The sequence below is a fragment of the Dendrobates tinctorius genome, unplaced genomic scaffold (assembly GCF_039654945.1).
Source record: "Dendrobates tinctorius isolate UK_male_01 unplaced genomic scaffold, ASM3965494v1 ptg000074l, whole genome shotgun sequence".
Classification (NCBI taxonomy): domain Eukaryota; kingdom Metazoa; phylum Chordata; class Amphibia; order Anura; family Dendrobatidae; genus Dendrobates; species Dendrobates tinctorius.
In genome coordinates, this window is record NW_027361742.1 from 17,929,989 (window position 1) to 17,947,825 (window position 17,837).

Genomic DNA, 17,837 nt, shown 5'->3' on the forward strand with positions numbered 1-17,837 from the left:
TGAAGAAGGGGCGGTACCTCTCCCTTGCTTCAGTTGGGTTTCCTGTCCTGACAGGGACCCGTGTTCTGAAGATCACGTACCTGCCCCTCTCTCGTGCCGGCGTGGAAGATCAGGCTGGTTTCTGAGCGCTGTGTGTCGGGAGGGGGAAGCGCCGTTCGCGGGTGCCTCGGGGGCTCAGCGTCCGAGCGGGCGCAGAAGCAGCACGGCTGGGGTCCTGGGGCTCTGCCGTGGATGCCGCACCGCCCTCTCACCCTCTGCCACATCCAGAAGCAGCGCAGGAGCGTCAGGGCGTGGCCACTTCCGGGTCGTGCCCCTCTGACGTCACACGCAGGGCACGGTGGGAAAGGGGCGTGCCCGCGTGACGTCGGGAGGCGGCACCGGTGATCCAAGATGGCGGCGCCCATAGCAAACAACGGCTGGCCGGCGAAAGGAGATCCCGGCGGCATAGCGGGGGGGGAGGAGGAGTTGTGGGGGTTACCGGAGGAGGCGGAGAGTGCAGTGGATCCCCCTTACATAAGGAGGATGACCACAGAAGGACGCACTCATGCCCAAGGCTTCATGTTGGAAGTGGGGCAAAACAAGCAGCAGCAGCGTCAGCAGCAAGACCTCTCGCCAGATGCCAGGCCGAGCCGCCAGCATACCAGGAGCAGTCGCTCGAGTGGTGGGAGCAGCAGTCATAAACGCAAGCAGCATAACTCTGAGACGTCCAGGAGAAACGTCACGAGTGCATCTGAGGAGCCTCCGAGATCGGTACCCCTGATTGACAGCGGTGGTGAGTGATCTACGTGAATGTCACCCTTATGGTAATGGGGTTCCATTTTCTCTGTTTGATCACTAGGGGTCGAGGAAGGCTAGCAGCAAAAGCAAGAATAGGGAATGCGCCCTTTGCAAACACCCTCTAGCAGATCAGTGGCAGAAAGACCTCTGCGATGACTGTATAAAGAAAACTAGACAGGAGGAGACCCCTGATTTGGTGACGAGCCTTAAAGAGTTAATACAACAGGAGGTGAAAGGTTCCCTAAAGGCAGCCCTTAAAAAGAAAGATAAAAGAAACCGTTGAAGGAGCTCCGATTCAGAGGCCTCGCCAAGGTAGAAGGAGCGGGATAGATCCTTGTCACCCTCCACCTCCTCTTCCTCTACTCAGTCCTCAGAATCCTCCTCGGACAGCGATGTAGGCGGCCGTCCATGTTTCCCAACGGAGGACGTGGAAAAGCTGGTCAAAGCTATCAGGGCTACAATGGGCCTTAAAGATGAAAAGACTCCCAAATCATTAGAGGATGTAATGTTTGGAGGACTGGAGGAAAAGAGAAAACGTACCTTCCCTGTAAATGATAAAATAAAAGCACTAATTGACAGGGAATGGAAAAAAACGGAGAGGTCAGGGGGCTTACCTTCCACATCAAAGAGGAGGTACCCTTTTGAGCAAAAGGATTCAGAAACCTGGGAAAAAGTCCCTAAAATTGATGGGGCCGTAGCCAGATCCTCAAAAAAGGTATCCCTACCATTAGAGGACTCTGGCGTGTTGAAAGACCCGCTTGATAAAAAAAGCAGACGGTTTCCTAAAGCATATCTGGGAAGCTTCAGCAGGTGGATTAAAGCCAGCGATAGCTGGTACCTGTAGCGCTCGTGCCCTCATGGGCTGGCTACAACAAATAGAGGACCAGATCAAGGATAGAGTTCCTAGGGACGAAATTCTGTCTAATTTGACACTGATACACGGAGCAGCGGCTTTCCTAGCAGATTCCTCTGCAGATTCCGCAAGGTTGACAGCTAGAGCGGCAAGCCTGTCAAATGCGGCAAGACGAGCCCTGTGGCTTAAAGGGTGTCCTGGAAATTTACCATCAAAACATAGGTTATGTTCCATTCCATGCGATGGCCAATTCCTCTTCGGAAAAAAACTAGAAGAGATTTTGGAACATGCGGGGGATAGGAAGAAAAGCTTTCCCCGATTTCCGGGAGAACCTAAAAAGCAGCCCTTTCGGAGGAGGAGATTTAACAGGGGTCGTCCCCCGGGAGATAGAAAAAGCTGGGACTTTAAAGAAAGAAGAGGATCGGGTTATTTGTTTAAAGGGCCCTCCATTTCCTCCAAAAAATCTCCCCAATGACATTGGGCCGGAGGTAGGGGGAAGGCTTTCTCTCTTCCTTTCCGTCTGGGCGAATATCTCCCCCAGTACATGGGTCCTATACAATAAAGGACGGTTTAAAAATAAAATTCATCCGTCCGCCCAGGCATACCTTCATAATGACACCCAGAAGGAAAGCCCAAGAGCAACAGCTGGCCCTGGAGACGGAAGTCTTGGGACTAGTGAAAAAACAAGTCCTACAGGAAGTCCCAGTGCAAGAAGAAGGAAGGGGGTTCTATTCCCCCCTCTTCTTAATACAAAAACCAGACGGCTCTTGGAGAACCATTGTCAACCTGAGGAGACTCAATCAGTGGGTAGACAATTGCTCCTTCAAAATGGAGTCAATCAACACAGCCACAAAGATCCTGTTCCAGCATTGCCTCATGGCAGTGATAGACTTAAAAGATGCCTACTATCACATCCCAGTTCATCGGGAGTATCAAAAATACTTGAGAGTAGCGCTCTATGTCCAGGGGCAGGTGAAACACTACCAATACGCAGCCCTTCCGTTTGGCCTGACTACAGCCCCCAGAGTATTCACCAAAGTGATGGCCGAAGTAATGTCTTTTCTTCGTTCCAGGGACATAGTGATCGTCCCATACCTAGATGACTTTCTTGTAATAGGGAGGTTGGAGTCCCACTGCGCACATCAAGTGAAGGAAGTGATAGCAATTCTAGTAGGACTAGGATGGATAGTAAACATCCCCAAGTCAAGGATAACCCCAGTAAAAGAGCAATCCTTCCTAGGGTTGATATTGGACTCCGAGCAACAACGCTGCCTCCTACCAGAGAGCAAAGTGACCAAGATAAGAGGCCTAGCTCGCACAGCAATACAAAGACCAAATATGACACTGAGGAATGCAGTGTCCCTTTTAGACTCGTTGACATCATGCATACCCGCAGTAGCATTTGCGCAGTACCACTTAAGGCAACTACAGTGGGAAGTTCTGTCAGCACAGAAACAATTAAAAGGGCATTTAGAAGGCAAACTATGTCTCTCAGTGGCTGTAAGAGATTCCTTGCTCTGGTGGACTGTAGAAAAGAATCTAACAGCTGGTGTCCCGTGGCAAAAACCAGTCGAAGACATCATTGCAACAGACGCGAGTGCCACAGGATGGGGAGCACACCTGAGATCCCACTCAGTACAGGGGACCTGGTCCTCGCTAGAAAAGGATCACGGTTCAAATGTAAAAGAATTATGGGCAGTGGAAAAAGCCGTTAAACATTTCCTTCCTTTACTTCGGGGCCGCCACACCCGAGTCATGACGGACAATCAGGCAGTAGTAGCCTACATCAATCACCAGGGGGGAACGAGATCTCGGGGCCTCATGCAAATACCGGATCTACTCTTCCAGCTAGCAGAACAACATCTGTTATCCATCACAGCACTGCACATAAAGGGGGTAGAAAATATACAGGCAGACTTCCTGAGTCGCAGGCACCTAAGACAAGGGGAATGGTCCCTAAACCCCCAAGTCTTCCAACAAATAGTTCAGGCCTGGGGCAAACCAGAAATAGACCTGTTCGCTACCGCACACAACCGGAAGGTCAGGAAGTTCTGCTCTCTAAATCCAAGGGAAAACCCCTTCGCAGTAGATGCCCTACAAATACCCTGGAAGTTCATCCTGGCCTATGCATTTCCCCCGATAACAATGATCCCAGTAGTGGTCAGGAAAATCAGGGACGATCGAGCGAGAATAATTCTTATAGCTCCGTTTTGGCCGAGGAGGCCTTGGTTCTCCCTTCTGAGACTCATGTCAGTGATAGATCCATGGATATTACCGGAGATTCCAGACCTGCTTTCCCAGGGACCAGTGGTCCACTCAGGTGAAGGGCTTCCATCTAGCAGCCTGGAATTTGAGAGGGCGCTACTGAGTCACCAGGTATTCTCTCCAGAGTTAGTCTCCACCCTGTTGAAAAGTAGGAAACCTATAACATCCCAAATCTATGGTAGAACGTAGAAAAAGTTCCTAGACTTCCTGGGGGAACCCTTGGGGGATGTAGCGCCAGTGGGACCTATCCTAGAATTCTTACAGTTGGAGCTACAACTGGGGTTAGCCACTAACACACTCAATGTCCAAGTCTCAGCTTTGGGGGCCCTATATAACTGCAACTTAGCAGCCAATAGGTGGGTGTCCCGATTCATAAAGTCCTGTGGCAGGTCAAGGCCGGTCATTATCCCAAAGATACCACCCTGGGACGTCAACCTAGTCTTAGAGGCCTTAACCAAAGACCCCTTTGAACCACTACTAGAGCTGTCACCAAAGCTACTTACACTTAAAACTGTCTTACTGGTAGCTTTAACATCAGCCCGAAGAGTGAGCGACCTACAAGCTCTATCTATATGTCCTCCATATACACAGATCTTGGATGACCGAGTGGTTCTAAGACCAGACCCGGCCTATCTCCCCAAGGTAGTTCAAAAGTTTCATAGGACTCAGGAGATCTCCTTGCCATCTTTCTGTAACAATCCTAGAAACCCTGGGGAGCAAAGGTTCCATACATTAGATGTAAGAAGAGCCATAGTACAATATATGTCAGTAACTAGTCAGTGGAGGAAAGATCAGTCCCTTTTTGTAGCCTTTCAGGGTAGTAGAAAAGGGCACGGGGTAGCCAGATGGATCAGGGAGGCCATTATGTTATCCTACTCCGCAAGTGGCACTCCGGTTCCAGAAGGCATCAAGGCTCACTCCACCAGAGCCGTGGCTACCTCCTGGGCAGAGAAGGCTGAGGTATCGATTGAACAAATTTGTAAAGCCGCTACTTGGTCCTCACCTTCCACCTTTTTTAAGCACTACCGACTTGATCTGTCTTCATCTACTGACCTAACCTTTGGTAGAAGGGTGCTGCAAGCGGTGGTCCCTCCCTAAGGGGTCTTATTCTACAAAAGTCTCTCATGTGTGCCGTCATGGGAGACGGGAAAACACCAAGGTTACTTACCGGTAGACGTTTTTTCCGGAGCCCATGACAGCACCTGTATATTCCCCCCCCTTTTTCACTTTTGGTGTAAACTATAGTTTGGGTGCTTTTTTAGTTAGATATAATGTGATAGTTTTACCATGTGTAATAACCCGGGGGGCCTCTCATGCTCTGTAAACCAGCTGAAGCGAAGGAGAGGTACCGCCCCTTTTATCTTCAGTAGGGTTCCTGTCCTGACTGGGCGGATCCCCTCTCTCATGTGTGCCGTCATGGGCTCTGGAAAAACCGGCTACCGGTAAGTAACCTTGGTGTATCTACAGTATTAGATCAGATAGATAGGATTGATGTCAGTTTGCGTAGCCACGTCTTACCTCAGCACCCCATGTATCTACAGTATTTGGTTTTATCCGGTGGACAGCAGTGTGAGCAGCCTTTTCTTACCTCGCCACTCCTGGTGTCTCATTTATTAGATCACATAGGATGGACAGCAGTGGGAGCAGCCTCTTCTTACCTCACCAATCCTGGGGTGTCATTTATTAGATAACATAGGATGGACAGCAGTGTGAGCAGCCTCTTCTTACCTCGCCACTCCTGGTGTCTCATTTATTAGATCACATAGGATGGACAGCAGTGTGAGCAGCCTCTTCTTACCTCACCACTCCTGGTGTCTCATTTATTAGATCACATAGGATGGACAGCAGTGTGAGCAGCCTCTTCTTACCTCGCCACTCCTGGTCTCATTTATTAGATCACATTGAATGGACAGCAGTGTGAGCAGCCTCTTCTAACCTCACCACTCCTGGGGTCTCATTAGATCACATAGGACAGACAGCAGTGTGAGCAGCCTTTTTTTTTTGGACATCCTTCAATTACAAGAAACTAAATTTGTGAATACACCTCTGGATTAGAAGACAGGTCAAGTATGAAATCTGGAGTGCAAAGTATTTACAGAGTAGCTCAACCTTTTACAATTATGTTAGATGAGATTAGTTATGTGTGTCAATGTGAATTGGTGTGCATGAACTTAAGGGGAACCTCTCAGTTCATTCATGGTACCTGAACCATGGCAGCAGGAATCCAGAATAGGCACCCTTATTGCAAGCATCTGTTTCACCCTGAAGGGCTGTGTTTCAGAGGAGGCATTCAAGGGAATACATTTAAAGAAGATCCATAAGAAGGGCTGATCTCATTAAGCATGCAATTCAGCACTTCTGCATCTAATTCAGAAATTATTTAAAAACATGTCCAAAGATGAACAGACTACAGTTGTAATGTACAGTACTGTGGATAAACCTACTTGTTTTGATTAATCTTGCTTAAATGGGTTCACCGAGAAATGTGCTAAAGTAAATTGTACACATTTAGCTATTAAACATTTTTCTAAATATCATTTAACAAACAGGGTCTACGTTTTCTGCTGCACTCTCAGGATTCCAAGAAGGCAGCTACCATCAATCACGTTCCATACTAGGTTTCAGGACAGGCTGCATGAAGCCGGAGACGGGTCATGTCAGAGCAGCGTTTTGTCAGCCATGGTGAGCGTGCATTCTTCTGATTAGTCCGGCTCGATGTCCAGTCAGGAATCGGAGGAATGCACGTGCACATGGCTGACCTGAAAGGACGCTGCTCTGATGTGACTGGTCTCCTGCTTCTCGCATCTTGTCCTGAAATCTAGGATAGGGCATGACTGATGGTAGCTCCCATATTGTTATCCTCAGAGTGCTGTAGATGAAAATATCTTTTTGCTAAATTATGGTATTTAGAAAAATGTTTAATATATATGTGTATATTTGTTTACTTTAGCCCGTTTCTCAGAGAACCAATTTAATCACGGCAAGGTCTGAATTTGGTGCATCTGTCAGGCTGCTCGTGAAAATTAAGTGTACACTAGCCATGATCTGGTGTAGATTTCAGCTCATTATATCATTACATTTTTTTAAGTTCTGCTAGGGAAAAAAAGTCTCAATTTGGTGCAAATACCACTTGTAACAAACCTTGCGACTTTTTATTGCCAGAGGAAATTATAAATCCCGTCTATTGTTAAAGAAGCCTGGAATGTGAAGAGCAGTCATCTGAGCAGATCTGCCAACTCCACCCACTCTACTTGATTCACAAGTCTCTCCCTATCGTCTCCTGACAGGTTTCCTTTAAAATGATGCATTTCTGCAAATTTTAATTCCCCAGTACTTTTTTTATTATTAATTATGATCTTTAGGTTGTAATTACAAAATGTGCGACTCAGTTTTCCATGTTTTTCTTTAGCTTAAAGCAATATTCCAGTCAAAAAGACAATGGTGTGATAGACTCCGCAATAAACTTTGCTTGGATAGAGGTTTACATCTTCTATTTTGTTTGCTTACAGACTACACAGTTCACAGAGCTGGACGACAGTAATTTTGAATGGTCTTGTCCAAATACACAAATTCTCTTTCGCAATGATCCTTTATATGCTCAGAGCATCCGGGAACCCTTGAAAAATGTGGTGGACAAGAACTGTCCTCGTTCTACTACAAGAATGTAAGTCTATATTATATAGATTTGTTCGGGATCCTATTCCGTAGGAGCTGTGATTTTTATTATCTCATGGTGTGACTTTATCTTTAGGCTTTTTACAATTGATTCCCAGCGATCTAATCTACCTTCCTTTTCTAGTTATTAAAGGCAATGCAAGAGATGTAAATGCGATGTCCTGATTTGTTATATAAATACTAACATTAGGTTATTTTTAACTGATCAAAAATGCAGGTAGATTTTCAAAGCAGCTTTGTCATTGTGTAACCATTATATGCTTACAAGCTGTTTGCTGCACCGCTCTGAAGTGGCTCCTCCGGCTGGGCGCGGTCGCTGCGCACCAGAGGAGTGGCGCGCTGCCGAAGAACAAACTTGAGACAGCTCCCATTTTAAAACCATTTGAATACTTATGAGTAAAACTGTAAAACTAATTCTGAAGTAGTTTTTTTTTTTTTTTTTTTTTTATTATATATATTAGGGAAGATATCTCTGGCAGTGGGAACAGGCCGCCATTGCGTGCTAGGGATTTCATGGCTAGTAACCCTGAACATTTGGATATCCTGAAAAAGATGGGTGTAAGTCTGATTCACTTGAAAGATGGAAGAGTTCAGCTTGTACAACATGCCAATCAAGTAAGACTATGCTTTATAAATGGTACCTTACCAGGGCTGTATGAGGTACTCAATTGTAATGTATTTAATTTAGACTTATAGATTTGTTCCCAAAATGGCAAGTTATCCCCTATCAATGGGAGGGGGGTCCCCCAGAAATTCTGTGGACAGGATTCTACAGAGCTCCATCTTAAATACAATTGGCAAGGGATAACTTGCTATTTTGGGAGTAGTAAGTATTTATGGTCTCGCTGACACTGGCATGTAACACGGCCGAGGGCTGTGTGATGTTTAATCAGATGACATTCAGCCCATTGTTATACTATGGGGCAGAGCAGATCTGCAATAATTTTCTCATGCCGAGTCGGTATGAGAACACCCAGCCTTCTGCGAGAGCATCAGATAGTCAGATCACCTGCACCCATACAGGTCTGTGCGTGTGTGTAAAATATCGGACTGCACTTAGATGACCTCCGTGGACAGAAGATGAAGTGAAGTGGCCATTGTCTCTGCACTAGAGCTGCGATTCTCATGCAGAAGAATGTGATCACACGAAAATGACTCTTATCAACTGGCAGATTATGTAGATGTTGTGTAAATTGGGGCATTTTATGTTTAAAGCATTGCTGGTTTCTGCTTGCTGGAGACCCTCACTGCTCTATGTATATATGGACAGTTCATCAGATTGTGTACATTTTGTGGCAGCTAAAATAAATGGATGTTATCTGATAGATAAATAGTAATAGAAACGGTCCGCTCCTCCAGAGGTCAGGGATTTAAGGCCCCGTTACGTTTAGCGATGCACCAGCGATCCCGACCACGATATGACCCGGTCAGGATTGCTGGTGCATCGCCAAATGGTTGCTAGTGAGCTGCCAAACAGGCAGATCTCACTAGCGATGCAGCAGCAGTTGTACTCACCTGTCAGACACGGCGAGGGTGACCGTCTTCCACCTGCGTCCATGGAGTCGCTCTGTCGGCGCCAGCAGGAAGCCGACGATGAGAAATGGACCAGGCCGATCTCGCGCGATCAGCGGGGAGCCGGTCGGAAGTATCACATGTAGCAATATCGCTAGTGATATCGCTGCTGCGTCACAAATTCGGTGACGCTTTAGCGATATCGCTATGTGTAAAGGGCCCTTTAGAGGAAGGATCCATCCTTATCTGTATGAGGTGTTGGCCACACCATGGCTTCACAGAACAATTGAGTGATAGTTAACTGCTTGGTGACATATATTACATGTGCACAGGGGGTGTATAAAGCTCCCTAAGAGCTGAGTGCATGGCTGTGCTATATGACTTCAACACCTGCAACTTTCCAAAATACTTTGGTTTGATCACATCCCAACAGCTAAACTTCATTGGATCCATGAGAATAGAATAAAAAGCAATCTGAATGTTCCAACATGGTAGGACTTGCAGGGAATCTGTCATGTCCCCACACACCGTATTACCCTCCAGATAGAGGTAATCTGTAGTTTTGTAGTGTTACAATGCATGCAGGTAAGAAGATGGCATCCAATCCAGGGTGATTAATTCCAAAAGTCAAACTTTATTCCGCCATCACATGACGTTTCAACCTGTAATAGGTCTTTATCATGTGCAAACATTGTCACACAGGGCAGACTTATGTGGTGTGGCTTAAGGGGACTTTACACATAGCGGTATCGCATCACCGATTTTGTGACGCAGCAGCGATATCGCTATGTGTGATACCTCCGACCGGCTCCCCCGCTGTCTGTCGCTGATCGCGCAGCTCCATTTCTCATCGGGCGCTTCCTGCTGGGCTTCCTGCTGGCGCCGACGAGTGACGTGTGGAGGCGGGCGGGAGGACGTCAGGATTGCTGCGTCTGAAAGGTAAGTAACGACCGCTGCTGTGTCGCTACATCGCTGTGAGATCTGCCTGTGTGGCAGCTCACTAGCGACCATTTAGCGATGCACCAGCGATCCTGACCAGGTCGTATCGTTGTCGGGATCGCTGGTGCATCGCTAAATGTAATGGGGCCTTTACACAAATGCACCAATAACCACAAGGCCAAACCATTTACATTAAAATGCATTAATTACAAAAATATCAATACAAGGGCTCTAATCCCAGATAGTGATATATATTAACATATAGTGATACAATGCATGTCTGGCCATCTTACTGAAAGTGCAAGGAAGAAGCAAAAAACCACAACAGAAGTACAAGGTGAAATTGAAATAATATTATACAACTTTATGGATCAAGAATAACAGTATAGTGGGGTGGGAAAAATTACCTAATAGGACTGCAGTTGCCATTCCAAGTTACAATCACAAAGTAATTGTAGATCAGTATAAAACCTGTGTGGTATAAATCCAATAAATAGATTAGAAGAAAGTAATATGTGCAATTGTTATAGGCAGGCTATTCTAAAGTGCTTATTTATAGACCTAATTTAATAGTATGTGCATAGATGCCCAGGACAAAGCACGGTCACTGTTGGGTAGGAAGGACAATGTTATGTAGGGTTGCCATCAGACTATACCGACAAAGTAATAGAAGTAACCTTACGTAAACTACAGTGCCTTGCAAAAGTATTCGGCCCCCTGGAACTTTTCAACCTTTTCCCACATATCATGCTTCAACCATAAAGATAACAAATGTTAATTTTTAGTGAAGAATAAACAAGTGGGACACAATTGTGAAGTTGAACGAAATTTATTGGTTAGTTTGAATTTTTGTGGAAATTCAATAACTGAAAAGTGGGTTGTGCAATATTATTCGGCCCCTTTAACTTAATACTTTGTTGCGCCACCTTTTGCTCCAATTACAGCTGCAAGTCACTTGGGGTATGTCTCGATCAGTTTCGTACATCGAGAGACTGAAATTCTTGCCCATTCTTCCTTGGGATCGTTTGTGAACAGCAGTCTTCAGCTCTTTCCACAGATTCTCGATTGGATTCAGGTCTGGACATTGACTTGGCCATTCTAACATCTGGATACGTTTATTTGTGAACCATTCCATTGTAGATTTTGCTTTATTTTTGGGATCATTGTCTTGTTGGAAGACAAATCTCCGTCCCAGTCTCAGGTATTTTGCAGACTTCAACAGGTTTCCTTCAAGAATGGTCCTGTATTTGGCTCCATCCATCTTCCCATCAATTTTAACCATCTTCCCTGTCCCTTCTGAAGAAAAGCAGGCCCAAACCATAATGCTGCCACCACCATGTTTGACAGTGGGGATGGTGTGTTCAGGGTGATGAGCTGTGTTGCCTTTACGGCAAACATATCGTTTGGCATTGTTGCCAAAAAGTTTGATTTTCGTTTCATCTGACTAGAGCACATTCTTCCACATGTTTGGTGTGTCTCCCAGGTGGCTTGTTGCAAACTTTAAACAACACTTTTTATGGATATCTTTGAGAAATGGATTTCTTCTTGCCACTCTTCCATAAAGGTAAGATGTGTGCAGTGTACGACTGTTGTCCTATGGACAGACTGTCCCACCTCAGCTGTAGATCTCTACAGTTCATCCAGAGTGATCATGGGCCACTTGGCTGCATCTCTGATAAGTCTTCTCCTTGTTTGAGATGAAAGTTTAGAAGGACGACCGAGTCTTGGTAGGTTTGCAGTGGTATGATGCTCCTTCCATTTCAATATGATTGCTTGCACAGTGCTCCTTGAGATGTTTAAAGTTTTGGAAATCATTTTGTAGCCAAATCCGGCTTTAAATTTCTCCACAACAGTATCACGGACCTGCCTGTTGTGTTCCTTGGTCTTCATGATGCTCTCTGTGCTTCAAACAGAATCCTGAGACTATCACAGAGCAGGTGCATATATACGGAGACTTGATTACACACAGGTGGATTATATTTATCATCATTAGTCATTTATGACAACATAGGATCATTCTGAGATCCACAATGAACTTCTGGAGTGAGATTGCTGCACTAAAAGTAAAGGGGCGGAATAATATTTTACGCCCCACTTCTCAGTTACTGTATTTCCCAAAAAAATTAAAATAACCAATAAATTTCATTCAACTTCATAATTGTGTCCCACTTGTTGTTGATTCTTCACCAAAAATTTACATTTGGTATCTTTATGTTTGAAGCATGAAATGTGGGAAAAGGTTGAAAAGTTCCAGGGGGCTGAAAACTTTCGCAAGGCACTGTATACCTGTATAAGAGGGTCAATGGTGAGTGTGGCGAGGAAGCCTTTAAGTGTACCGATGAGTCTCTAATTGGTCCCTAATACACTTGTGTGACTGTCTTATTTCTATACTTCACTGCATGTGTATTCAAATCTTCTTTCAAGTTTTTTAATAAATCTTACTGAAAGTGCAGATACTGGGAGAAATTGAACTCTGATCCTCACGGAAGCCACCGGCTTTCAGTCATAGAAGTGTTCCCAGAGGGGCTTCAGTCACCCCTAACAGCAATGTGAGGAGCTGCTGTAAGCACTCTGACATCTCGCCCTGCACAATTGTACTGCAGTGCGAGCCGTCCATCGTTGTGCCCACGGCATGCTTGCAGCCGCTGTTCATGGCATATTGAATGGTGACTGACTGTTGCCGCTCTGGGAGGACCTATATGACTGGAAGCCGGTGGCTCCCGTGAGGAATAGTGTTTATTTTCTCCTGCTTGCCGAACTTTCAGTAAGGCGGCTGGCAACACTGTATTGCTGGTAATCTGCTGATTAATGGCGTTTGGGGACACCACCAGTTCCCTCTAATATGGAGAAGTTCACAGAATGATGCCATAGTATTGTATTGTATTGTGTCAGTGGTTTATTGGTAACAGGTTGAATGTTAAAATACAAAATAAATAAAAACCCAGAAATATTTGAACAGTGACCAAATGTCTGTGATTTTGGTTCTAAACACCACTATTTTTTTATTTAAAGTGAAGCAACTGAAATGCAAGTGAAGTGAAGACTTTCAAGTTTAATTAAAGAGGTTGAACAAAAATATCCTGTGAAATGTTCTGGAATTACAACCATTTTTTACTCTTCGCCACGACAGCACCCACTGGAGGTATCGGATCCGCCCATTTGGAACAGGAAACCCTACAGGAAAGATAAAAGGGGCGGTCCGCCTTTCCTCCTCAGTTTTGGTTTCCTGTTCCAAATGGAGCAGGATCCTGCAGGATCTTACCTGGGCCATGCATCCGCCTGTGCGGTCTCTTCGGGAACGGCAGGGGCTGCGGTCCGGAAGCAGCGTCGGGGGAGACTCCGTTTGACGGCTCCCCCCTCGTCTGGTGGCATAGTGGTAATGGCCGGGTCCGGGGAGGGCCGCCCGGTCTTACCGGGGAGCGGGCCGGTCTGGCATCCGGGAGATCCCCCCCCCCCCCCCCATCCCCATCGGTGGGGGTATAGCATGGATGGTGAGGCCATGTGCGCGCGAGCCGCGCGTGTCAATAGCGGTGGCGCGGGAGCGGGCCGACGCTCCTATACCCCGGAAGTAATGGTTGAACTTCCGGGGTAAGATGGCGATGACGCGGCGCATGCGCCCTGTGACAGGGCGACTTCCCGGGGTACGATAGATAAAACAGCGCTGCAGCGTTGGAACATGTCGTCCCCCGCAGAGTCGCAGACCCCAGCAGGGGATTCAGCTGGGGGCAACTCCACCAGGGACCGCAGCGCCAGGACAGAGACTGCCCGCAGGAGCGAGGCAGCAGAAACCCGATCCAAACCGTCTCAGCCATCCGAACCGGTATTAAGCTTCACTGGGTGAGTGTGCAAAGCATATGCTCTACCTATTAAGCTAACCTCCTCTCCTTCCCCCCCCCTCCCCCCTCTCTTTACCTTTGACCTCCCGCTTCAGTCAAAGAAAAAAGGAAAAACAAAACATAAAGAATGCGCATTATGTTCAGAGCCTCTCCCTGACTCCTACCCCAAAAAACTCTGCAAACAATGCATTAAAGAGACCAGGCAGGGGTCGACGATATCTTCTAAGGATATCCGAGCCATAATTAGGGAGGAAATACAAGCCATCAACCGCGCCAGCACTCCCGCAGAGTCCAGTCATAGAAAACAGGTCATTGTTAGTTCAGAGTCAGAGGAAGAACAGGAGTTAAACTCAGGCTCCGCATCCACATCCTCATCATCATCCTCGGAAGTGGAAGGACGCGCATGTTTTCCACTGGACAGCGTAGATAACCTGGTAAAAGCGGTTAGAAATACTATGGGGTGTGAAGAGGAAAGGGGAGCCCAGACCGCGCAGGACATTATGTTTGCGGGATTGGCAGAGAAAAAGAGGAGATCATTTCCAGTGATACCGGCAATTAAAGATCTCATCAAAAGAGAGTCGGGAAAAACACGACCAGAGGGGTTTTCTCCCATCCGCTTCAAAACGGAAGTATCCGTTCACTGATGAAGATCTATTAAAATGGACTAAAATACCAAAGGTGGACGCTGTCATATCCTCCACTTCCAAACAAACCTCGATCCCGGTCGAGGACGCAGGATTGTTAGCAGACCCATTGGACCGAAAGGCTGAATCTTCGCTCAAAAGGTCCTGGGAATCCACCACCGGGGTATTCAAACCCGCAATAGCCAGCACATGTACTGCTAGATCAATGCTGGTATGGCTAGATCAATTAGACCAGCAGATTGAGCAAAGAGTGTCAAGGGAGAAACTGCGTGCAGCCATCCCGTTGATAAGAGGGGCAGCTGCCTTTATGGCAGACGCTTCAGCGGACACCCTAAGACTGGCAGCAAGGTCGGCAGCCCTGGTGAATAACGCCAGACGCGCGCTTTGGATAAAGAGCTGGAAAGGGGATGCACAGTCAAAATCCAAAATTAGTGCAACCCCATGCGAGGGTGAGTTCCTCTTCGGAAAAGCCTTAGACGAAATTCTCGCCAAGGCAAAAGAAAGAAAAAAGGCCTTCAGTGATTCTCCCATTCCGTTTTATAGGAAAACCTTTAAAAGACGGCCATTCGGGAGAAGAAGACAATCGGACAGAACGAGATGGGCCACGAAAGACGAAAAGCAGAAGGGTACCATCTTCAGAGGGCCAACATATAGGAGAGATAAAAATTAAAAGTTTAGACCCACCAGTTGGGGGCAGATTAAAAAATTTTTTTACCAAATGGGAACAAATTACGTTAAACCCATGGATTTTGAATATAATCAAGGAAGGAATAAAGATTGAATTCCTTCGGATCCCCTATGAGTTCTTTGTTATAACTCGCCTTAATTCCTCACTTCAGCAAAAGGCTCTCGAAGACGAGATTCGAGTCCTGCTAGCTAAAAAAAGTTTTAGTTGACGTCCCTGAGGAACAACAGGGTAGAGGCTTTTACTCTCCCCTGTTTTTGGTGTCTAAACCAGACGGTACATTTAGAACCATTATTAATTTAAAGAAGCTAAATTCATTTATAAAAAATTATAAGTTCAAAATGGAATCAATCAGATCCACTATAAAGCTTCTTTTCCCAAATTGCGTAATGGCAGGGATTGATTTAAAAGATGCTTATTATCATCTCCCTATACACAACAGATTCCAGAAATACCTAAGAGTCGCAGTGGAAGTCGAGGGAAGGATTCATCATTTCCAATACGCGGCAATGCCCTTCGGGCTTTCCACGGCACCAAGAATATTTACCAAGGTGATGGCAGAAGTGATGGCCTACCTTCGCCAAAAGGACACACTAATTGTGCCATATCTAGACGACTTCCTAGTAATTGGGAATTCAGTCAAACAATGTACTGAACGCGTGACTGACGCAATCTCCTCTTTTCAGAGCCTTGGCTGGATCATCAATATCCAAAAGTCCAGACTCGATCCGCAATCTCTCCAGACATTTCTAGGATTTCAACTAGATTCCTTGACCCAGAGATGTCTACTACCCCAGGTAAAAATCATCCTCACAAAACAAAAAATACAAGCAGCTATAGATAAACCACGTGTATCCTTAAGAGGAGCAATGTCACTATTAGGATCACTAAATTCTTGCACCCCGGCAGTCCGGTGGGCCCAGTACCATGTCCGTACGCTACAACACCAGATCCTCCAGGAGGATAAGCGACATAGTGGTCATTTACAGAGCAAAATAACCCTGTCACAAGAAGTCTTGACTTCCCTGGAGTGGTGGTTAGACGATGACCATTTATGTTCAGGAGTTCCATGGGTTATAGTTCCATCCTGTATCGTAACCACCGATGCCAGTCCCCAGGGCTGGGGAGCCCACATGGAGAATGGGTTTTATCAGGGAAGGTGGAGTAAAGAGGAATGTGATTACTCATCTAATTTAAAAGAACTGACTGCAGTGTTCTATGCTCTATACAACTTCCTTCCGCAGCTCCAACAGAAGCATGTAAGGATCCTGTCGGACAATACCACCACAGTGGCATATATAAACAGACAAGGAGGAACTCGATCAGAGACTCTGATGTCTTCAGCGGCAAGAATTTTAAACTTAGCAGAAAACTATTTTTTGTCCCTCTCGGCCCTTCATATAAGAGGCGAGAGCAATCAAAAGGCAGACTTCCTAAGCCGTCACACTCTACGACAAGGAGAGTGGTGCCTCAATCGGAAGGTCTTCAGGGACATAGTAGCCGCATGGGGACAACCTGAGGTGGATCTTTTCGCCACAAGGGAGAACAGGCAGATAAAAACTTTTGCCTCCCTATCTCCGTCAGATCACCCAAACATACTGGACGCCTTTCTAGTTCCATGGAATTTCAACCTAGCGTATGCGTTCCCTCCATTGATCCTCCTACCTCAAGTAATTCGGAAGATCAGAGACGACAAAGCAAGAATAATCTTAATAGCACCGTTCTGGCCAAAAAGACCGTGGTTTTCGTGGCTACAGATTATGTCGATAACAGATCCTTGGGTCCTTCCGACTGCCAATCTACTCTCCCAAGGCCCCTTTTTCCACCCTCAAGTGCTCAGCTTGCACTTGACGGCATGGAATTTGAGAGGCAGTTATTGAGGACAAGAGGATTCTCGGAGTCCTTAATTGCTACACTACTACAAAGTAGAAAACGGTCCACAACCCAAATTTACACTAGAATATGGAAAAAATTTCTTCAATTCCATACAGTACCTCATACAACAGATGTTCCGATAATCCCAATCTTGGAATTTCTGCAGAAGGGGAAAGACTTAGGCTTAGCAGTAAATACACTGAGAGTACAAATATCGGCATTAGGAGCACTATATGGCCATAATATAGCAGGCAACAAGTGGATAACTCGTTTTATTACAGCATGTGAACGAATAGCTCCAATCCACATACCCTCCGTCCCTACATGGGATCTAAATCTGGTCTTAGACGCCCTAACGGTAGACCCCTTTGAGCCGATCGACACAATACCCTTCAAATACTTAGCACTTAAAATGGCCCTCTTAGTATCACTGACCTCAGCTAGAAGAGTGGGTGATATTCAGGCCTTGTCAATAGATCCACCTTTTTTCCAAGAATACCAAGACAGATTAGTATTAAAACCAGACCCTGCCTACCTGCCAAAAGTGGCAACAAAATACCATAGATCTCAGGAGATACTCCTCCCAACCTTCTATAAAAATCCCTCTACTCCGGAAGAGCAGAAGTTCCATACTCTGGACGTCAAAAGAACTGTCCTAAAATATATTGAGAGGTCCAACAGTTGGAGGCAGAGCAGGGCCCTATTTGTTTCATTTCAGGGCTGTAAGAAGGGGTATGGAGTCACGAAGAGCACCATTTCCCGGTGGATCAGAGAGG

The 17,837-nt window shown here is 46.1% G+C and overlaps 1 protein-coding gene across 3 annotated transcripts in view; it reads left to right on the forward strand.

Moving 5' to 3' along the window:
- Positions 1-17,837, forward strand: part of EDEM3 (ER degradation enhancing alpha-mannosidase like protein 3) — a 146,714-nt gene that overhangs the window by 95,413 nt on the left and 33,464 nt on the right. For 2 of the 3 annotated variants that reach the window (XM_073582904.1, XM_073582902.1), the window contains exons 15-16: positions 7,405-7,559; positions 8,032-8,185. In XM_073582904.1, the coding sequence (XP_073439005.1) occupies positions 7,405-7,559; positions 8,032-8,185 (309 nt within the window). The remainder of the gene's footprint in view (positions 1-7,404; positions 7,560-8,031; positions 8,186-17,837) is intronic. The other variant, XM_073582903.1, reaches the window with a different exon arrangement.